Raw genomic sequence first — 23,119 nt, forward strand, 5'->3', positions numbered from 1 at the left:
GATCCAACCAGTCCATCCTAAAGGAAATCAGTCCTGAATATTCATTGAAAGGACTGATGCTGAAGCTGAAACTCTAATACTTTGGCTGCCTGATTCGGAGAACTGACTCATTTGAAAAGACCCTGATGCGGGGAAAGAGTGAAGGCGGGAAAAGGGGATGACAGAGGATGAGATGGTTGAATGGCATCACTGACTCAATGGACATGAGTTGAATAATCTCTGGGAGTTGGTGATGGACAGGGAGGCCTGGCATGCTACAGTCCATGGGGTCGCAAAGAGTTGGACACAACTGAGCAACTGAACTGAACTGAATTGGGCTCTTCACAGAAGCATTTGTTTTTAAAGACTTGGGTGGAGAATGAGAAATATCATATGATATCACTTATATGTGGAATCTACAAAGAAATGATACAAATGAACTTATTTATAAAATAGAAATAGATTCACAGACTTACGAGAAGGAACATTGTGGTTACCGGGGGAAGAGACAGTTAGGGATTTGGGGACGGACATGTACATGTTGCTATATTTAAAAATGGATAAACACCAGGGACCTACTGAATAGCACAGGGACTCTGCTCAATGTTATGCAGTAGCCTGGATGGGAGGAGAGTTTGGGGGAGAATGGACACATGTATATGTCTGGCTGAGTCCCTTTGCTGTCCACCTGAAACTATCACACCATTGTTGACTATACTCCAATATAAAATTAAAAGTTTAAAAAAAGAGATAATTGGTTTAAATAAGAAAAAAATAAATTAAAGATAAAAATAGAAAGATAAGAGAAAAAAGACATGGGTAGTTTCTGGTTTTCTCTCTCTGCCTAGGACAGAAAAAGAGGGAAGGAGCAGAAGTGGCTGAGGAAGGAAAAAGGGAAATTCTGGGAGAGATACAGGTGGAGGGAGCTTCCGCATGTTCTCATATCCGAGTCAGGGTAAAGGTCTGCTTGGGTGGTGCCCAAGATCGATACTGATGGACAGGAGTGAGTAAACCAGGGGATTCTCACCCCCGGGCCTCAGTTTCCCATCCCTGGGCAGCACAGCCTGGTTGCTGGATCGATGAGCTGATTGGCTGTGGCCAGTGGAGCAGGGGATGTTACACGTGGCGGTTCATTCTCCAGGTGGTTAATTGGCTGCCTCAATGCTGGGCTCTGTTGCTCCATTGATTGTGGGTGAAGAGTGGGGAGGGGGAGATGGGGAATCAATAGGTTGATGAGTGTCTTAGTAGCTGTTTGGTTGGACACTTTGTCAATAGCCACCCACTTACTGATCAGCGGTGCATGGACAGTGCCAGACCGTCCAGCTTTCTTTCTCTGTCTCTCTGGCCTGAGACATGAGACCCATGACTGGCCCATGACTGCATGACTTGGCCCAGCAAGTCCAAGTGGAAAGTGGAGTGGAACAGCTTTGATCCCAAGATCAGGCTCCCAAGCATAGGCTGCCAGGACCATCCTGAGAAAGTCAGGATAAACAGGAGAAGCAGAGTCAAGATAAACATCTTTAGCCCAATCTTTGCTCAGCGGAAGGCAACTATTGTGTGCTTGTGTGTGTGTTTAGTTGGTCAGTCATATCCCACTCTTTGCGACCCCTTGGACTGTAGCCCACCAGGCTTCTCTGCCCATGGAATTCTCCAGGCAAGAATACAGGAGCGGGTCGTCATTTCCTCCTGCAGGGGATCTTCCCGACCCAGGGATCCAACCAGTGCCTCTTATGTCTCCTGCATTGGCAGGCGGATTCTTTACCACTGCATCACCTGGGAAGCCCGTTGTGAATGGGAGCCACTCTCCAGCCCCACAGTCTCCTGCTTTTTTTCTGGAAAACCTACGCATCAACAAAACAAAGTAAAATCCTTTACAATATCAAGAGCACATATGTCTGAGGTGGAAGTAGCAGATGAAACTCATCCCAGCTTATATTAGGAACCAACAACTGGTTAGATAATATTTCATGAGTTCCTTCTGCTGGGGAAGCTGGGTGAGAAGCAGCTCCAGGAATCTAAACCAGACAAGCCTGCTTCCTCAGCCTCTAGGCTTTTTCAAACAGGAAGTTCTCAAGGCTCTGCCTTCCATCCAGCCTCCTTGGATGGTCTGAAAACTGGAGATGCAAGAGCTTGGGGTCAAGGGAAGGTGTCAGCTCAGGTATTCTGCAATGAACCCCTTACAGATGGGCAGCCTGGAACAGCTCATCCTAGATATTTTAAGAAGTCCTTTTCTTTTAGCCTGGAAGACTTCAGTTCCTAAGAGACAGGCAGCCCAAGACAGGGAGAATGATAAGACGGGAATGAGAAAGGAAGAACCAGAGACAGTCTCAGGCAAACACAGCAGACTCTACGCCATCATTCTTAGTGGGTTCTAGCGTCCCTCTCCTCTGAATACTTGTTAGGTGGAGGCAGTGATGGAGTCTGGATGTTCTTTGTGCATGCCTGCATGCTCAGCTGCTTCAGTCGTGTCCGCCTCTTTGCGACCCAATGGACTGTAGCCCTCCAGGCTCCTCGGTCCATGGGATTCTCCAGGCAAGAATACTGGAGTGGGTTACCATGCCCTTCTCCAGGGGATCTTCCTCATCCAGTGATCAAACCCGTGTTTCCTGCATTACAGGTAGTTTCTTTACTACTGAGCCACTGAGGAAGCCTATGATATTCCTTAGTGTATCTTTAAACCCTGATGTGTGAGAGAGGGGCCAGGATCTGATATGTAAGATCAGAGACCATGCCTTGGACTCTCCCTCCCTCATGGTCCTGCTTTCTGGTGGCTATGCCGGGGGCTGGCTGCTAAGAGTTCCCAAAGGAGCTAGGTAAGTCCAAGACTTAGCATTCTCTGCTTTCAAACACAAAACCAGTGGGTGCTGGCCGTGGTGCTGATGTTCTTGCTGGAGGAGAGTGGGCTCCCAGCTTCCCCAAGAGGCCATGAGTCCACAATGGTAACAGGACTACGTAGACCCTTCCATCATCTTTCCAGGGGATTACAGAACTGAGCATCATTCTCCCCACCTCCCCACTGCTAAGTGTTCCTGGTTCTGATCTTCACACCTTGAATCCCACCTCCAATTGTCTCCTTCAGAACAGCCATTTGGTCACCTCTTAATTCCTTGGGCCAGAAAGTACCAAACATCTGAAACCACAGATAATTCCCCAACCTCATTACCACCGGTAACTTCAGATCTCATCTTCCATCTGCCTGGATGCTGACAAAGGGTCAATAAGAGAGTTTAGGGATTCATCGCATTTTATTACCTCCTTCATCTGATGGGTGTTCAGGGAAGTGGCCACCGGTGAGCAGGGAGACCTTAGGGTTGGATGAACCTAATGCAGAGTAATGAGGTCCATGTGGCAGAGAGCTGGCTTACCTTCCACCTCAAAACAAGGCTGAGGGGGTGAGCAGAATTCCAAATTGCCAGTTCAGGGAAATGCCCGTGGGGAAACTGAGGCTTGATGTTTAGACAGAGTGAAGTCAGGCCATGTGTGTGTTTCTTCTGATCCAAGAGTGTGTTTTAAAGCCATAATGGGCCTGTATGGGAGTGGATGAGGATGGAAGAATCTTAAACACCAAGTTTGGGGGAGGGAGAGTGAAGGCCCTGGTTTGGGACTGCTGAGATGCATTGGCTCTGGAAACAGGCAGGAACTATATATGTGCCTTGAGAACATCACTGGTGCCCCTTGGCCCTGAAATTCCCCCATCCCCATCCTAACAAGTGCCATCACCCCCCACTCCCCCCGTGGCCGGGCGCTGGGCTGGACCCACTCAGGAATACTGCCAAATGGACCAGAGTGTGACCAGGGTGATGCTGTAGGCCAGCACTGCCAGCAGGTAGATGCGGAAGAGCAGCCGGTCCAGCACGGAGCCCACACGCAGCCAGTCCCGGGCCACCTCTCGACTCCCCTCCCGCTTTTCCAGGAAGTGCCGGATGGAGGTTAGCTCCTGCAGCAGCCCGCGCACCGCCAGGGAGGCCTCCCGAGGTGGCGGGGGAGGGCTGCCTCTGCCCCTCGGGGTCTTCTCCAAGTCCCGGGGTCCCCCCAGATGGCTGTAGTGGTTTCCCATGTCTAGAAGAAGGACAGAGCATTGGCAAAGGAGGGAGGCCCAGCAGGCTCGTATGAACACTGGCCTTTACATTTCTAAGGCCTCAGACATTTTCACAACGTATGATTTCAGACCTAAAGAGTATGGAGAGTAACTTACATCTTTGGGTACCCACCGTCCAACTTAAGCAAATAAAGAAAGCCAATGCAGTTGAAGATCACTGTATATCCTTCCACCTTAGTCACATCCTTCATCCCTTCCCAGGTCAGCAAGACCATGAAGTTGATGTTTATCCTAAACACACACATTTTTTTTTTAACCCAAGGGCTTTCCCCAGCCATTTGATATCCATTATATCATTTGAACCTCCTGGCAGCCTCATGGAGAGGCAGCCTTAGAGTGATTACTAACCACACTCTTCACATGAAGATGTGAAAGCTCAGAGAGGTTAAGTGACTAGCCTGCGGTGACACAGCCAGACCATCATTTAATGGTGAGGCTGCCGAGGTCCAGGTATCTGGACTCCAAATCCTCTGCTTTGTCCACTACATCATATCACCTCCCTGCACTCCTCTCCATGACTTTGAATCCTTCTGGACCAGAAAATACACCTTCGGATCATTGCCTTCACCAGATGAAGAATAGAATTAGGCATTAGTTTATGGCACGAGCTCATGATGAGATGGTCTTAGGTTAACCAAACATCTTCTACAAAAGGCCAGGCCCTAGCCAGGACCCAAAGGAGGGGAGAAAGGTGGAGGGTTTAAAACACCAGCTTGGAGTCAGATGAGCCTGGGTTCAAATCATGCCTTCGCCAGGTCCTGGCTCTGTGACTTAGGGCAAGCTCTTTGGCCTCTCTATGCTTCTGTTTCCTCATTTGAAAAATGAAAATGAGGATCCTATTGGGTCACCATGAGAACAACCTGTGATAATGCACAGAAAATGCTTTGCACACATCTGGTAAAGTGCTCAAGAAATCAACAAACCAGTCACTACCACCACCACCGACAGAAGCATGAGGAATTTAGTATCCCTCTGTGCCCTGTCTCTCTGCCTCATAGGTGTTTGAAATTCTAAAGGGCCTGGTCTTTGGCTGATTCTAATGAGAGAGCGTTAGGAACCAGGCTGCAGAGTTGAACTACAGGAGGGTAGTTGTCCCATAAGTGCCTTTTGTTGTCATTGTTTAGTTGCTAAGTCATGTCCAACTCTTTTGGTACCCAAGGGACTGTAGCGCACCAGCCTCCTCTGTAGACCCCATGGAATACCCCAGGTAAGAATACTGGAGTGGGTTGCCATTTCCTTCTCCAGGCAATCTTCCCGACCCAGGGATCAGATTCGAGTCTCCTGCATTGCGGGTAGATTCTTTACTGCTGAGCCATCAGGAAAGCTCTATAAGTGCCTGAGGGGCATCCACTTGACCTCCCTTGGGATCCATCTCAGGTGAGGTCACCCTCAGCCCAGAGGTCTTAGGTTCTGACACGCTCAGTCTCTGGGATCCTAAACCCTCTTCCCCTCCACCCAGGCTGCTGCTGCTGTTAAGTCACATCAGTCATGTCCAACTCTGCGACCCCATAGATGGCAGCCCACCAGGCTCCCCATCCCCGGGATTCTCCAGGCAAGAACACTGGAGTGGGTTGCCATTTCCTTCTCCAATGCATGAAAGTGAAGAGTGAAAGTGAAATCACTCAGCTGTGTCTGACTCTTAGTGACCCCATGGACTGCAGCCCACCAGGCTCCTCCGTCCAAGGGAGTTTCCAGGCAAGAGTACTGGAGTGGGTCGCCAGTGCCTTCTCCACCCAGGCTGATGCGTGAATACAAAGTGAGGAAGGGGTTTGACTGATGTCTTTGGCTGAAGTCTGCCATGAATTCTCGGTGCAGGACGGTACCCAGTTTGCAGGCCCTGCCCAGGCTCTCTGGCCTGGCGAGCCCTCCAGAGAGTCCCCCACCGCCAAGTCCCTGCCTCCAGATCAGAAGTTCCCTTCCACGTGGGACTCTCCCGTTCCTGTCTCACCTGAGCAGTCATCGGTCTTGGCAGCCTGGGAGGTGGCCGCGGGCCTCCGGGCTGTCGACTGGTCCCCTAGGCAGAGGAGCAGGGTGACTCTCTCAAGAACCAGGTGGCGCAGCCAGGCGGGCACCGGCTGCTGCAGGTCCTGTTTGTGTACCAGCCGCACAATGAGGATCGTCTCGGCCAAGCTGATCACCAGGAGAGCCATGCACACGACAAAGTAGACACCTATGCGCCCCGGGACGGGGCGGGGCGGGGGACACACACGGCAGGTAGGAGAGGCTCAGGTCCCTCGGCCCCAGGGACCTCTCCCCCAGGAGCCCGCCTTACCGATGAGCGGCGTGCCGATGGCCGTGGCAGGCAGCGTGTCGGACACGATGATCAGGAAGACCGAGTAGCCCAGGAGGAGCGTGATCTTGAAGGAAACTCTCTCACCACTGTCTGGAGGCAGATAGAAGCCCACAATGTCCACGACCATGAGGAAGATACTGGGCAGAAGCAGGCTGACCGCATAGAAGAGGGGCCGTCGGCGGATGACCACCTGGATAGAGAGAGGAGCTCAGGGGAGTTGGGGCAGACAGGTTCTGGAACCCCAGGAACCCCCCCTCCCCATCCCAGATCTTCTTGCTTCATGGAGCTTTCAGCCTGGACTGCTGAAAAATGTAGACAAATCCCATATACTGTCTCTGGATCAAAGCTCATGGCTGTTCAGGAAAAGTTAAGAGACAACGCAGCTGTGTTTCCCCAACCACTTTGTTTAGGCTGCAGGGCACCCTGGAGTTGGGAAAGGGCTACGGAGGTTCTTCCCCATATGCCTCATGAAGTCTGCCGTGGTGTGCCCCACTCACATAGAACTTCATCTCTGCGTAGCTGTCACTGCTTTCTATACTGAACTCCTGAAACTGGGTCAGCACCCCCAGCAGCTCCCACTCGCCCTGGTTCATGAAGACACTCCTGTCGAACTTCACCTTTTCAGGCAGGCGCCACAGGGAGATGTTGATGTCCTGGACTGAGACAGGAGAAACGGGGCAGCTTTGGAGCCCAGGCCAGGGGCATGCCATACCCTGTGAGGGAGGGGCAGCACCCACGTGGCACGACTCAAGTCTCAGCTCGTAGTCTTCAGCCTGTTTCTTGGCTGTAAGATGAGGTCATGGTGCACCCTGTACCTGTCTGTGCAGGGGGGCTGTTCAGAGGGGACGGGTCCTGGATGGAGACACAGCAAAATGCAAACAGCCGGGCAAACTATTTATTAGAATGCCTTCTCCTCTTTCTGTCTCTGTCTCCTTCTCTCTCTCTCTCACACACGCACACTCATACTTTCAAGCATTCCTCTAGGTTTCCTGTTAGAATTTCTCATGTAGGCAGTGAGCAAGAGGCAGCTTTTCTCATCCTTGCCTTGACAGAGCTGCCTGCCTTCATATTTATTTATTTATGCAGCTATGCCGTGCCTTTGCTTTGGCATGTGAGAGATCTTACACATGGCTGTGGCACGCAGGATGTAGTTCCCTGATCAGGGATCCAACCCAGGCCTCCTGCTTTGGGAGTGTGAAGTCTTAGCCATTGGCCCACCAGAGAGGTCCCTGAGCTGCCTGTCTTTAAAGGTGAATTAGGAAAATAAGCAGAATCCTCTCTTATAGAACAGCAGTTACACTGCTCCGCATCTATACTAGCGAAACAGATATGCATGTGCAGCAGAAGACAGCAGTATCCGTTGCAGCAAAATGCTGCGAAAGATCTAAATTCCCACCAATCAGGGAAATGCTAATAAAGTTTATGCAGTCCAAACCTTGAACTATTCTACAGCAGTCAACATTGATGAGGAAGAACTAAATCTGTACTAACTGGAAAAATGCCCAAGACTGGTTGTTAAGTAAAAAGACTCAGGTACAAGTATATATTGGAACACAAAACATTTTACATTTATGTAAAATAAAAACCCATAAAACATTTCTGGACACTTTCCATAGATGTGTATGTATGTGTATGTATTCAAAGGCTGGAGAAGGATCTAGAAGAGCATATTATATAAAATATATATCAGTATATATATGTATATCATGATACTGATAAAAATTAAGTCTCGGTGTAGGGAGTTGTTGGTAAGAGTTTGAGATTGAGAGCAGAGGTCAAAAGTCAAAGATTATTTGCAATTATGACTTTTGTTCAAGGGAGTTACGTATTACGTTTGTCATTTACAGTTAATAAAATCAGGATAGCACTGGAGGATGCCTTTAGGCAGCAGAGAGAGGCTCATTTCACTAGACCCTGAAGGCACCTAGCATGCGTCCACTCATTGGAAGTTTGCCAAGCATCTTCCTTTGTGCTAGGCACTGCCTGGGGAGCTAATCATGGCCAGAAATCCTGTCCCTGCCCTCTCTAAGTTTCCATCTGGTAGAGGAGTAGACGTTGAAATAAGTCTTTACAAATGAACAGAAGTAGAGAGAAAACAAGAGCCTATAAAATTGGGTGATGGAGGTGACTTGTTTGGGGGACGAATGGGGGTTTACTGAGTAACTGACATGGACACTGTGATTAGAAGTTGTGTAGAGCGACTTAGCAGCAGCAGCAGAGGCAGAAGGACTTTGGGCTTCTCTCTGGTTCAGACGGTGAAGAATCTGCCTGTAATGCGGGAGACCTGGGTTCAATCCCTGGACTGGGAAGATCCTCTGGAGAAAGGAGTGGACAGAAGAGAATCGTTACCCACTCCAGGACTCTTGCCTGGAGAATTCCATGGACAGAGGAGCCTGGTGGGCTGCAGTTCATGGGTTGCAAAGAGTCGGACATGACTGAGTGACTTCACTTTCACTTTCTTTCACTGAGGGACTTCACGGGAGGTCCAGTGGTTACGACTCCACGCTTCCAGTGCAGGGGCCACGAGTTCCATCCGTAGTCGGGGAATTGTCCCTAGTCCTGCTGCAGGTGTCAGAGGGCAGGAGGGGCGCCAGAAGGAGAAAAGGAGAGGAAGGGGCAAGGTGTCCAAGGAGAAGCAGCAGCATGTGAGTACGGGAAAAAACAAGGGGTGCTGGGGCCGGGAAGGCAGGCAGCTGGGCTGGGGACTGAGTGGCAGGGGAAGCCCGAGTGGTGTCTGTGCTCAGAGGCCTGTAGACCAGGTAAGAGCTGGATCATGTCTCAGGAGGGCTGGCGAAACTCTGAGAGTTTTAAGTCGATAGAGACATGATCAGATTTGCAGGACTTTTCAATTAAAAAAATTGGGGGGAGGGGGGCCACACACATGGGATATTACTTTCCCAACAAGGGATGGAACCTGAGTTCCCTGCATTGGAAGCTCTGAGCTTTAACCACTGGACTGCCAGGGAAGTCCCCAGATTTGCGTTTGCATAAGATCTCTCTGGCTGCTGTGAGGAGCATGAATTGGTGTGGGGGTGGGGACTGGAGGGGATGAGAATGAATGGGGATGGACTGCTGGGAGCTACTGCAATAACCTGGGCGGGAGATGAGGGTAGCTGGCACTGGGGGGGAGGGTCCATCAGTGAAGAAGTGGGTAGATTTGAAAGACACTTCCTGCCAGATCCTACTTGTGACTTGGGAAAAGCATCATCCCTGACCAAGCATCTTGCCCTCAGTTTACACCATCTCATTCCATCCTTAGGACAGCTGAGGGAGGCGAAGAGGGTTACACGGTCAGTGCCATTTAGAGGATGGGGAAACAGAGGCTGAGCAACGTGAACAAATAAGAGGTGAGCGAATTGGAAAAGGGAGACTACATCCCCAGGGGTGCTCCTCATGCAGGCATCCCTGGGCCCCTACCTGTTCTCCCGCCTCCCAAAGCCCCTGGACTCACTGGTGTGCAGCCAGCTGGTGAAGGTCAGCGAGCAGTTCTGTATGTCGAAGGGGAAGTTGTAGATGTCCAGGGTACAGGCGGTCATCACCTGGAGGGGCTTGTAGTTCTGGACCTCGCCGTGATGCCGGACATAGACATACGGGATGTTTGGAGACTTCCCCACGTCCACACTGGCCAGGGAAGAGGGGTGGGTTTGGGGCTCAAGAAGCAGGCCAAGCCCTGGATGTCAGAAGGTCTCTGAGCAGCTCGGCAGGGGAAGAGATGCAGAGAGGGTCCAGACAACAGGACAACCTGGCAGTTTTGTCTGGCCTCGGCGTGTCTAAGCTTCTTATCTTAGGCTTCCTTACCTGCCATCGCCAAGGCCACTTTTCAAGCAGTTAAAGAGCATTTCTCCTTTATTCCCCTGGCAACCTAGCCACAAAATGCAAGCCAGGAGTCCATGGACCCCAAAGCCCCAGGCCATAAGAAGAACACCCAGCTGTCCCCCACATGCCGCCCACCCGGGATGGGCAGAGCTCAGTTCCCAGGATCGACCGCCTGGTGGCAACAGGCAGGCTTGGTGGGAGAGCAGACCCTTGGGTTCCATCCCTAGGAATCCTTGAAATTAAAACAATCATTTCCAGGGGTGGGGGTGGGAACAGAACTGGAAAAATCATTGAGAAGAATTAGGGCAAGTAACAAAGTCCTGTATGAGCTCATCCCACTCTCTTTGGGCAGACCCCAGGCCGAGCTCCCCCAAGGGAGCCCTGGAGCTAAGCCTGGGGTCCTGAGCCTGTGGCCTTCTGTGGCATCAGGCTGAGAGACAAGAAGTCAAGGCCAAGGCTACTTCAGTGTTGAAAATGGAGATCCAGCCTGAAACTAGAGATCCCCAGTCCCTCCAGACTCAGCTCTGCAGGGAGTGAGGCTCTCAGTCAGCTGCCTCCCTGAATTGTGAGCAGAACCCCCTGGACATGGGCAATGCAGTGGGTACTGGGTGGAGGACAGCTGGCCCCCACCACCTTCTCCTTCCATCTGTCTCCCCAGCCATCTTCCCAGACCTTGGATTCAGAAGCCCAGGCAGTGGAGCCTGAGGGATGGGGAGAAGGAATGTTGGCTGCTGGGAATAAAGGCTGGTGGGACCTACTTCATCCCAGGGTGCAATCTGTGCCCACTCAGGCACATGTGTGGCTTGAAAGTTTGAGTGTCTCCTGGCCCCAAGTCTCCTCTGCCAACCATCGCTGGCACTTTATTCCTTTCAGAAATATTCCTGTCCCCTTTAAAAACACTGTTCCCCACTAGACTATTATGACAATGTGGATTCATTCACTGGCCTCCTTTCTCCCTGGAAAGGGATCCTTGGGTCAAGGAGAAGAGCAAAGTTTCAGCATCAGACATAGAAAAAGGGGAGTTTTTAAAAGAAAAGGGAGAAAAAGATAAAGGGGAACGAGGGCCCAATGCAACTTTACCTCCATTTCTGCAGGTCTGGTGGAGCATCTCAAATACAACAGCAGTGATCTTGTCTCCTGACCCCCTGCCGTCCCCAGCACCGCCCCCCCCCCCCCCCGCCCCCGCCGCCCCTGGCTGCCACGCGTCTGATGACAGTACTCACAACTCATTGATAAGGATGTCTGGGACCCAGATGCTGTCTGTGGGGATGGACAATTTGGTGATGTTGTCAAAGTCCTCAGGGTCCCACTGGAGAAACTCATCTGTCCAGTACTAGGAGAGAAGCAGGAATGATCACGGGTGACCCAGTCCGTCATGGGCAGGGCGGTCCGCAACTCAGGCCAACTTCACCGCTCAGAGCCCAAGCAACAAGGGGGGCATCTTCTTGGGAGAATCTGGGTGTCAGTGGCACCCAGGTTACTCAGTGGTACCCAAGAATCCCTTCCCCTCTGCACTCACACATCCCTACATGCGAATATATACAACACAGGCAGATGTAGCCTCTCCCTGGGGAAGGTATCCAGTCATTTCTAATATTATAAACCACCTAGCCATCAACTGAGGTATGTGTGCTAAGTCACTTCAGTCATGTCCGACTCCTTGCAACCCTATGGTCTGTAGCCCACCAGACTCCTCTGTCCATGGGGTTTTCCAGGCAAGAATACTGGAGTGGGTTGTCATTTTCTCTTAGACAAATCCCTTCTTGGGTCTTGATGTACACATACATAGACAGGGATAATGGTATGCACCTCACAGGGTAAGGTATGGCTATAGCTAAATCTTGATCAATGCCTCCCCCACTCTCTTGCCAGAACAACTGGTCTAAAATGTAAATGCCACCGTGTGGCTCCTTTGCCTCTGAGTCCTCCTTGCACCCTGCCTGAGCGGTGCCCATCAGAAGCTGGAGGAGTGGGGAAATGGCTGGGGATAGGAAGATTAAGTGATGGGATCATCCTGTTTCAATCACCCTATTTGGTTGTCATCCAATTTGGCTTTCATAGAGGGAAGAACTTTCTAGCAATCAGAGCTGTTTGAAAGCAAAGTGGCTGCCTTCCGAGCTGCCAGTCACCGAGGTGTTTGATCAGGAGAAGCGGGACAAGCGCTTGCTGGAGAGGCTGTGAAAAACCTTGGAAACCGGGGAGGTTGGGGGATTTCTCCTCCGCTGATCTTTAAGCCGCCTCCCTTTTGCAGTCCTGAGGTTAGAGGGGCCCAGATCCAGGAGACCCCAGATCTCATGAGCATGCCTCTCCCCTCCCCTCCTCTCCCCTTTCTTCCCCTCCTTCCCTTGCCCAAGGCCTCTTAGATTCCCAGCTCCTCTGAGACAGAGGTGCGCCCTCAGCAAGGGTTGCCCACACCCCAGTCCCAGGAAATGGGGATGGGGGAAGGGCTGGTTTGCTCACCTGCCGATACCAGATGTAGGTGGTCAGGACCTGATTCTTCTCATCCTGTGGAAGGAACGGGAGCTCGGCAAAGGCGGCCCTGTGGGCTGGGAGCCCGCCTTGCACACACCAACCCCAACAGGAGCTGCTGCTCTGTGAGCCTGCTCCCTTGAGAATGAGGAAATGGGGTGGGGAAAGGGGCCAGCCAGGAAAAAATCGGCCTTTTACTAGGACACACCTAGGAAGAAGTTCAAGGATTTCTTTTTTAACATATGTGTGTGTGTGTTCACACATATATGTCTTCTATTATCTTCTATTCAGTTGTGTATATTTCACATAAACATATATAATATAATAACATAATAAAAGATAATAATAGAAGACATATATAATGACCGTGAAGAAGGCTGAGTGCCAAGGAATCGATGCTTTTGAATTGTGATGCTGGAGAAGACTTCTGAGACTCCCTTGGACTGCAAGGAGATCAAAGAAGTCAATCTTAAAGGATATCAACTCTAAATATTCACTGGAAGGACTGATGCTGAAGCTGAAACTCCGATACTTTAGCCACCTGATGCAAATAGCTGACTCTGGAAAATACCCTGATGCTGGGAAAGACTGAGGGCAGGAGAAGGGGATAACAGAAGGTGAGATGGTTGGATGGCATCACCGACTCAATGGACATGAGTTTGAGCAAACTCCGGAAGCCTGGTGTGCTGCAGTCCGTGGGGTTGCAGAGTCGGACACAACTTAGCAACTAAACAACAACATAACAACATCATATATATGTATGTCTGTACAATTATATCTGTACGTATGTATCTACACCTATTTCCTACCTTAGCATGAAGTCAAAAGGTACAGACCCACATAAAATGAAGAATTCATCACTCTCCCTCCCTTCCATCCAATTCCCAATCTCCCTTTTGGAAACAGCCAGCTGACTCTAGTAGAGATGGCCAGAGAAGTCAGTTCTGCCCACCCTACCCCAGGGCAGCACCTGCATCTCTGAAGTTGCCTTCTTCTTTATCTCAGCCCAGCATCCAACCCCCTCTGCTGGGCAGTGTATCCCACCCTACTTCAGCAATTGATTAACTGCTTTATTTATGATTAATTCTTCAACCACGATTTAGTAACACCTGCCATGTACCAGAGACGTGTGTAAGACAGTGAGGGTGTAGAGGTGAATAGGATGGTCTGCACCCTCACCCAGCTCACCTAGGGAAATGTGATGTGTGAAGAACCACACGTACGCACAACCCGTGGGCCGGAGGGTGTGGGAGAGGCAGCTGTGCAGGTGACCCCAGTTTTCAGTTTGGGGAGCATCCTGAGCTGTGGTATCAGGGCTCAGGGGCTATGGGCAACCAAAAGCCCACCATAGACTGCGTCTCACATGGTCTCCCACTCAGAAGGTCCACCCTGGAGCAGGGCAGTGGGGCCGGGCGCTCACCACGCTGAGGATGGCGTAGACAATGACGTCGATGGACACAGTGGTCGGTGTCCTCCAGTCCCGCACGGGCCGCACGCCCTTCTTGTAGTTGGCCAGCAGGTGATCTGACAGCCGCAGCAGAGCCGGCCTGGAGGCGTTGGGGGGCTGGGGGTCCCCCCTGTGCTTGGCTGGGAAGGACAGACAGCGCAGCCTGAGTCTGCCCCAGATCTCTGGCCCTGGTTTCGAAGCTAGTAAATGTATCCCCACTTAATCCCACCTCCCAGAACTCCCAGATACCCCCACAGACTGAAATTCCCATCTCCGGAGCGTTTTTTTTGCCTACAGAGGTTCCTGCCAAAACCTAAAGGTATTCACAAGGGGTAGCCCCAGCCCCCGTTAATATGAGAAAGGAAGCTGGGCTGTGAGAGCAGGTGGCACAAGGCAGGTGAGGTCTCGAGTTGGCCAAGGATGAGAAGGGTTGAGAGTTGCTGCCCGCCCAGAGGAGGTGGGCCTCTGGGGCCTGGACGAGGGGCTCTGGGAGCCCAGGGAAGCTGGCCCTGGCAGGAGATCCTAGAGAGTGTGGCCCCAAGTGCACAGATTCTAAGCCCAGCGGTCTGCAGGGTGTCAGCCTCAGCAGAGGTCAGAGCTCAGTGTCTGCACAGCTCACGGTCCCCAGGACCCCAGCCCTCAGCTGACGAGGAGAGAAGGGTGGGCACCCAGCGAACGCAGACATTCCCTCTCCGACCTGCAAAGCCCACCCCAGGGAGAGCCCGTCTGCACGCTCACGCGAACTCCCGAGGAGTCCTTGCTGGGCCCCCCTCTTAGTCTAGCTTTCTGGGCTGGTTTGATGGGGTTGGGAAGAGGGCTGGGGTGGGGTGTGGAGGAAGCCAGTAGAAACCAAGCTGCTCCCAGATCCAGAGGCCTGCAAGGATAAAATCGTGAAACCCCACACCTAGGCCCTCGCCCCGCTCTGCGGGGATTTCACAGGAGCGCCTCAGCTGTCTCTCTGGGAAACAGTAAGAGCATTTCCTGAAAGATGCCAGAAACACAAAGGGGAAAGACGGGGTTAGGGGGCATTCTGGAGTACACAGGGCGCTGCTGGGGGCGGCGGGGGGCGGGGCCTTTCACAGCCCAGAGCCCGGCAGGCCAGGCTTTCCCTAGACAAGCCTGCTTCTTCTCCCACCTCATCTACCCTGCGTGCAATGCCTACAGCAAATTGGTCCTGCAGGTTCCCTTTCCTGCCCACCCCACCCCCGCTCCCCAGTAAACTTTCAGAAAAACAACAGCAGAGAGAGAGGGGAAGATGAGAGGATGTTTACTGAGCGTCCCCTTTGGGAATAATACCAATGAGCACATCGTTCATCTCAGTATCAGCCCCCTGGGCCGGCTGCTACCAGAGCCCACGTTACTGATGAAGATGCCCAAGGCTCAGACAGGCAAGTACTGTGTCCTGCAGGCAAGGGAGCTGGGATTCAGACCCAGGTCCCTGCGTATCTTCACTGCACCAGCAACAGCCCAGGTCTTATCGTCTGGGATTCTGACCAGACTGGGCGCCGCAGACCTCAGGGCCAAGGACCAGTGCTGGGAGGGACAGAGCTCCCCTCAACCAGACAAGCCCCAGACCACAGTCGTCACTCACAGCCCGGGCCTGCTCGTCCCACTGAGCTACCCGCAACGACACGAGGAAAACCATCGTGCCCCTAAGCCCTTCAGAGCTGTCCATTTAAGCACATCCTAAACTGTGCCCGCCCTGGCTTCAAAGAGCTCTGGCTGGAGAGAAAACCTTCCCACGAAGGGTGGAAGTGGGGGATGACTATTGTCTGCAACAAAGGAAATAGATTCTTTTGTGGCTAAAACTCCTCATATCCCCAGGAGGCGGGAAAGGATGGGTGAAGGAATGCAGAGAGAAGTTTGGTGCTATCTGAGCTGAGCCCTGGAAGGAACTTTTCTAGAAGACAAAGGCCCAAAGAGCTTGTGCAATGAAAGCAGTGAAGTCAGGGAAGATGACATCTGTCCTGGTCTCTACTGCTGCGGAGCTGTGTGACCCTGGGTAAAATCTACCCACCCTGGACTGCAGCATTCCCGTTTATAACAAGAGAGAGGGGATCAAGACAGCTCCAACTTCCCTTACAGCTGTCCTTCGATGAGTCTGGGGGCCCGAGCAAAGAGGAGAGGAGCCCGCTAAGCATTTCCCACACAGCAGGCTGTGCCACGCCCCACTCTGCAAGCTCTGCTCTCACCCTTTGCTCGAGATGCCCAACTTTCTAGCTGTATCCCCAGGGCGTGGAAATTCCCTCTTGCCCACATGCGGTAAGGTCCCTGACTTTCCTGTTGCCTCACCCACTCCAAAACCCTCCTTCCTTCAAATTTTGGAGGCGCTAAGCATCCCCTGCCCCACCTCTGTCCTCTGCCTGCCAGGTGCTGCGTGCTGTCCCACCGTCTCCTTACCCTCTCCCCATGGTGCCAGCAGCGTGGGCAGAAGCAAGCCGAGCAGCGCCCGTGGCAGCCAGGGCAGCATAGTCGCTTCTCTCAGAGCGGCCTTCAGGGTGAGCGCTGCGGAGGACCAGCCTGCCCGCTGCGCTCCACCAGCCTCATATCAGCCAGCCTCCCACACCTCCTGAGGCTGCAGCCTTACGCTGCCTCTGGCCACCAGGGCTGGGAAGCCGCCAAGTTTTCCTGCAATCAATCCTTCCGCTGGATCAGGTTTCAGGGCGGGGAGGGCAGGGGAGGAAGCCCGCCAGGCTGATGTCACGGGGCCAATGGAGCTTAGTCCTCCCGTTCAGCCAGGTGGCCTGGCCAAGTTCCCCAAGGAGTAACTTGGGGACAGAGGGCTGCAGGAGCCCCTGGAGCAAGGGGGCAGCCTGTCTGTTGGGAGCCGCTCTGGGCTGCTGCCTTCGCTTATGCCCCTCGCTAGCATTGAGCCAGGGCTTTTCTGGTGGCTCAGCTGTAAAGAATCCACCTACGATGCAGGAGACCCGGGTTCAATCCCTGAGTCAGGAAGATCCCCTGCAGGAGGGCATGGCAACCCACTCCAGGGTTCTTGCCTGGGAAATCCCATGGACAGAGAAGCCTGGTGGGCTATAGTCCATAGGGTTGCACAGAGTCGGACACGACTGAAGCGACTTAGCAGCAGCAGCATTGAACTGGGGCAGAATGGGGTGAGGTAGGAGAAGCAGGAGGACCATGCTCTTCCTCCACAGGTGACACCGTGTCCCCAGCTAAACAGGTGACTGCGCATCATCAGTAAAGACCAAATATACATTTAACTGCTCCCCAGACACACCTAACCATTGTCCCTAAATGTCCCATTCTGTGTCCTTGGGGCTCCCTGTATGAATCGGTGAGGCACCCCCACTCCCCTGTTTCTTGCTCCAAGTCCTGGCCTGTATGTCCTGGGGGCCCGTGCCTTCCACCGAGTCAGGCACCCCCGCCGCCTGCCCCCGGAGACAGCCGGGAAGGTAGGAGCTTCAAACACTAAACTTGTTCTACAAGGGGTAGTACCAAAGCTGGAGGGAAAATACGGCAAGAGGAAGATGAAAAGAAGCAGAAGGTAAAACTGTAGAAAAGACCTGGAGAAGAAGCAGGAAAAGGAAGGAGAAAAGGAAAAGATGGGGAAATTTGTAGGAAACAGAAGGAAGAGGAAAATAGAATTAAAAGGCAAGAAGGAGGGGGACAAAAAGGGGAAAAGAAAAAAAGGAGGAGGAGGAGGAGGAATCAGACGCAGCAGGAAGATGCTGAGCCCTGAGCCCAGGGGGGCCTGAGTGTAGCTGTTCCTTCCGGAATGGGACCCTGGCTCTTGGGGGTTGGGTGTGGATCACCTCGGGACAGTGAAGAAGCCTGGAGACCCCGTCCCACGAGCCCACATTGCTGCAGTGAGCTCCTGGGACCCTCCGAGACTGCCCTATTGTGTTGGGAGCAGGGGAGAGCGTGTCATGGGCACAGTGTGTGCATTTGAAAATTAGCTTCTTAGGTAACAGGATTAGAGCGAGCTGGGCAGGCCACAGCCTCCGATGGAGATGTATTGCCCATGCGTCTCTCTCTGATGGAGCAGCAATCAGGTTTCCCCTGAAGAAATTTCCTATTAATGGATTTGATGGCGCGCCAGACAAAGGGAGTTGGAGCCGTGGCCAGTGGCGGGGTGTAAATTGCCTCCGATGAAACCGTGGACTCACTTTTGCCCCTTTTAAACAAGATAAGAATTAGTGCGAGGCCTTGATGAACTCTCCTTGGCCAGTGGCGATGAGGGATAAACAGAGGCCTGGCTAATTCGATTCCTGAGCTCTGCCAGTAGACGGCCAGGCTCCTCCCAGGGAGCGGAGGCAGACACGCAGATGGCAGCTGGCCAGCGTGGGTCATGAAAAGCTCGGAGGCTGCAGGGCCCAAAGCCCCGGGCTTCCTTTGAGTCCGGCTGCTCCATGCACCATGGGAAGGAGGACTGTTTGCACACATGTGTCTGGAGCTTTCCACCCTTTGTTGTACTGTCTCATGACTTACCCCTGATTGCTTTTCTTGCTCTCAGTTTCCAGGTTCAAACACTCCAGAGTCCAGAGCGCCTCCAGGACTTGCCTCAGCTCCTAAAGCTAGTTACGGATGGAGCTGAGATTCAGCTTTTCCCATTACAGCTGCGTGTTTCCCATCTTCCCCAGTAGATTTTTTACTGGTCTGTAAAACTTTTATCACCAAAGAGCCTGATCTTTTAACACCTATAAACCTATAAAAATTCTGCAACAAACTGTAACATCTGGCCCCATTAGGGGCCCACCTGCTAGAGAAGGGCCGGGGCAATCGTGTGGCTTCTCACCATCGTCCTAAGTGGGAGATACAGCTTAATACTCCCCATAGCCATGAGGAGAGAGATTCAGGAAGCCCCACGGTTGGTTGGACACTCAGGCTTGGCACTTTACTGAGTCCCTGCGAGACCCACCCCTCTCTCCTCTGGGGGAGCATTGAAACGAGCAGAACCCTATGGGCCTTGCCCACCATGTCCTCAGCCTGCGTTTTGACTGTGAAAAAGCTTCAGCCAGAGAATAAATTTAATCAAAAAAGCGAGAAAATGCAGAAACAAGGGAAAATAGTCCAAGACTAAGTAGTCATACCTTAGTCGTTAAGCATAGTCAATGACCTTTCGTTCCTCCTCAAGGGCTATAGCAACAGAACAACAACGATACCAAGAGCTATGGATAATGTTCTGAGCCATATCCATGAGCTGGCTTATAGCTACTGAAACCCCCACCAGGTGGAAGAAGTTAACTACACGATGACCAGACTGCTAGCTGTACTGCCACAACTCTGAGAACTGGCCTCAAGGAAATGGGAACAAACGGACCTTAGAACTGAAGATTAATTGTACTTAAAACAATCAAGATGATTGATGCTGGTCAGACTACCGATGACCAATTTCAAGATGACTGTCAGAGCTGGCTGTGCGGTTTGTACATGTAGCCCCCACCCCAGCCTATAAAAACTCTTGCCCATTGGTTGTGATGGCTGGGGTGGGGGTGCTCAGCCTTTGAACAGAAGTCTGCCCTTCTCCCCAGGTGCCACATCCAAAATAAAGCAAACTTTCCTCTCCACCAGTCTTGCCTCTTTATTGGCTTTCGAGCGGTGAACAGCTGGATCCCACTTTTGGTTATAGCATGGGGGCAGCCTTTCTACTACCCAGTTCTGGTGACCTGACATACTTTGGCATGGAGGCTGGGCCACTTAGGGGTTGTCTGCTCATGGGAAGGGTGGAAGCCAGGAGGATGGGAAGATGCCTGCCTCAGTTTCCCTAGTCCCCCTGCCCAAAGAGGCAGCAGTGGCCTTTATAGGGAGGAGAGTAGAGGAATCGCATTCTCAGACACTGGAGGGTCTCTTCTGTCTTGGTCTTTCTTTCCTCGATGTCCCATCCCATCCCGCCATGACCTGTTCCCTAATAAGGACCCGATCTGATCCTTGGAATGGCCTGGGCCTGGCCGCCAGCAACAATACCTGCTATTTATCAAGCATTCTATGTGCTAGGCACTGTGCTAAGCTCTTTATCGTATTTAATCCTTACTTCCTGTGAAGAAAATATTACTCCCATACTGCAGGTGAGGAAACTGAGGCACAGAGAAGTTAAGCAACCTTACATAGCAATTAAATGGAGAGTGTGGTATTAAGTCTTATAGACTCAAAAGCCTGAGCATTTAACCACCTGCTTGCACAGGGTCCCAGAGCATCTCTTTGAGATCCAGGCTGATGGGACTCTGGCTCCAATCCCTGGAATGGATGGGGATCCTCATTCTTACCTTGATGAGTTTTGTTGAAAAGCTAAGCTCCAGAGTCTACTAATTAAAGATATTTTTATTGAGGAGTATCATAAGTAAGAATATATAATGACTTAATGGACTGTGAAGTGTACCATTTTCACCACTACAAAATGGATTCAAAAATACCACACACTACCATTCAGGTCCCAGCAAAGCCCATTTCTGCAAATGTCAGGTGTGGGCTGCACAGTGAATGTGGGACTAGTGACTTCTGCAGTTCCTCCTCATGGTATGAATGTGATGCTAGAGAATTTTACATATAGATAATTTTAGTTATTTTGGCTGTGCTGGGTCTTCCTTGCTGCTCGGGCTTTTCTCCAGTCGTGGCTGCTGCTGCTAAGTCGCTTCAGTCGTGTCCGACTCTGTGCGACCCCATAGACGGCAGCCCACCAGGCTCCCCCGTCCCTGGGATTCTCCAGGCAAGAACACTGGAGTGGGTTGCCATTTCCTTCTCCAATGCATGAAAGTGAGAAGTGAAAGTGAAGTCGCTCAGTCGTGTCCGACTCTGTGTGACCCCACAGACAGCAGCCCACCAGGCTCCCCCGTCCATGGGGCTACTCTCTAGTTGCGGTGTGTGGGTTTCTCATTGTGGTGGCTTCTCTTGTTGTGGAGCATGGGCTCTGGGGCTTGTGGGGTTCAGTGGCTGGGGCGCCTGGTCTCAGTACCTGCAGCTCCCTAGTTCTAGAGCACAGGCTCAACAGTTGTGGTGCATGGGCTTAGTTGCTCTACAGCATGGGGGTTCTTCCCGGATCAGGGATTGAACCCATGTCTCCTGCACTGGCAGGCGGATTTTTTACCACTGAGCCTCCCAGGAAGCCCAATGCTAGAGTTTTTAAATTTATTTTTACTTATTTATTTGGTCAAGCCATATGGCATGGGGGAGTTTAGTTCCCTGACCAGGGGTCAAACCTGTGCCCTCTTCAGTAGAAGCACAGATTCATAACCACTGGACCTCCAGGGAAGTCTCTAGAATTCTTAGAGTCTAATATTATTCTGTAGAGTATGGGCAAATGGGAGTGAGGCTTCATTAGAAGGATGCGGTTATTACTTGGGTCCTGCCACCTGGGGAAGAGGCTTTTTCTAGCCCTCCAATCAGACAGGATGGAGATATTGAAGTAAATGCACACGGGGGATTTTTTCTGTCTTGATCCCCGAAGGTCAAGATGAACAAGGATTTGTTCCTAGGAGGTGGCTGCTCGTATTTGCCACCTTCCACATGCAGACAGGCAAGAAATAGGAATGAAGAAACCAGGCAAGAGGCCTGTGAAGTTTAGTGTTTCTCTGGGACCCTGTGAAGCTACTGCGGGGCACTAGGTCTGGGAGGACTGAGCACCCTGTGCCCCCAGCACAGTGTCTCAGGCTTCACCTACCCTTTTGCTCGCCTCCCTCATCCCTTCCCTTAATACGCACTCATGTGGGACTCCTCCACGCTAAGAGGAGAAGGAAGGGACGTCGCTCCGTGTGCGTGGTGGCAGCAGCAATGGCCTGAGAAGGAAGCCCTGAGTTCAGTGAAGCCCAAGGGACCACGATGGACTGCTAGAGTCCCCTGCCTGGAGATCTTTCTGCTTCTCATCTTCGGAGATCAGTGACTCGTTTTCACAAGGGAGCTGGTAACCCTTCCCACAAGCCTTGGTGGGGGAGTGGGTCGTGGGTGTGAGAAACAGCAGAGCAGGCAGCATCGTCTGGCACAGAAGGATGGAGGTCTCACTCAAGTCCTTGCGAGGATCCAAGAAGAGGATGGCCCAGCCTCTTGAATATGTCTCCTACCTAAAGATGAAACTTTCCCACTTCTCTCCCCAAACCTCCATCAAATTCCAGCCTTTTTACTTCCTTGAGCTCAAAGCTCATCTTCTGTACCCGCTCCCCCCGCCCCTGCAAATAAAGTCATTTCTAGGGTGGTCTCCAGGGTAGAAGGTCATCCTGAAAAGGGCATCTAGAATTAGCAAGCTGATAGCAAAGGCAAGCCTTAATGGCGATGGTGATGGGTCATTAGTCCACCTGGCCACCCCAGAACCAGACCTGGGACAGAGGCTTGAGTTTGGCTTCAATTTCTCTCTCACTCAAAAGAAGGAATAATTCCAGGGAGGAAGGAACCAGAGAGCACATCTTATTCTTAGTGAATGGCCATTCATCCATCTGGCCACCCCAGAGCTGGACATGGGGACAAAAGATGATTTGGCTTAAATTTCTCCCTTACTTGAATTCCTATCCAGGAAGGAATTTGATAAGAGTGGCCAGGAGTGGCCTTCTTATCCATGCCTTTGTTTTTGGAAAATTAGAGTCTTAATATGTTATTATTAGCATTTTCTGAGAAATTTTCAAAGAAATCTCACAAACCCCTTTGGGATTCTGAAACTTAGTTTCTTCCAATATCTTACTTTAATTGCACTTCGTACAGTTTATATCATTTCCTTCCATCCTGTAGAAATGAGTTGCATCTCTATCCATCTTCTCCATTGTCTCTGAGAGGTGGTGAGAACACAGTGGTCATTTCCAGACTCTTCCAGAGAAAAGAAAGCAGAGGCAGAGAATACCAACCATTGTACCACACTGCATGGATTACAATGCACTTTGATGCAGTCTCGTTCCCTTTGAAATGCACTCGATCTCTTTGAAATAGGTGACATTATCCCCATTTAATAAATGAAGAACTACCATACCAAGATATTTAGTAATTTGTCCAAGATCACTCAGCTAATAGGCAGCCAGTTCTGCTTGGGAACCTAAGCCAAGCTAGGGTGACACTCATGAAAAATGGGTGCTGTCTTGCACCT

At 51.6% G+C, this 23,119-nt stretch overlaps 1 protein-coding gene across 1 annotated transcript; it reads right to left on the reverse strand.

Moving 5' to 3' along the window:
* Nucleotides 1-3,652: 3,652 nt before the first annotated feature.
* Nucleotides 3,653-16,645, reverse strand: HTR3A (5-hydroxytryptamine receptor 3A). Its single transcript, XM_027562121.1, has 9 exons — nt 16,504-16,645; nt 14,077-14,243; nt 12,648-12,692; nt 11,411-11,520; nt 9,823-9,992; nt 6,869-7,029; nt 6,351-6,561; nt 6,027-6,248; nt 3,653-4,038 (listed from the first exon to the last, which is right to left on the reverse strand). Exons 1-9 carry the CDS (start codon nt 16,571-16,573, stop codon nt 3,740-3,742), a joined length of 1,455 nt encoding a protein of 484 aa, XP_027417922.1. The 5' UTR covers nt 16,574-16,645; the 3' UTR covers nt 3,653-3,739.
* Nucleotides 16,646-23,119: the final 6,474 nt, after the last annotated feature.

The sequence above is a fragment of the Bos indicus x Bos taurus genome, chromosome 15 (genome assembly GCF_003369695.1).
Source record: "Bos indicus x Bos taurus breed Angus x Brahman F1 hybrid chromosome 15, Bos_hybrid_MaternalHap_v2.0, whole genome shotgun sequence".
Classification (NCBI taxonomy): Eukaryota; Metazoa; Chordata; class Mammalia; order Artiodactyla; family Bovidae; genus Bos; species Bos indicus x Bos taurus.

What these genes read in the sequence shown, in the direction of transcription:
- HTR3A (XM_027562121.1), bottom strand. Translation starts at nt 16,573, where the DNA reads ATGCTGCCCTGGCTGCCACGGGCGCTGCTCGGCTTGCTTCTGCCCACG. An exon ending in ACGCAGAGATGAAGTTCTAT is followed by an intron (nt 6,562 to 6,868) that starts GTGAGTGGGGCA and finishes CTCTCTATCCAG; the next exon opens with GTGGTCATCCGCCGACGGCC. An exon ending in CAAGACCGATGACTGCTCAG is followed by an intron (nt 4,039 to 6,026) that starts GTGAGACAGGAA and finishes TCCTTCTTCTAG; the next exon opens with ACATGGGAAACCACTACAGC.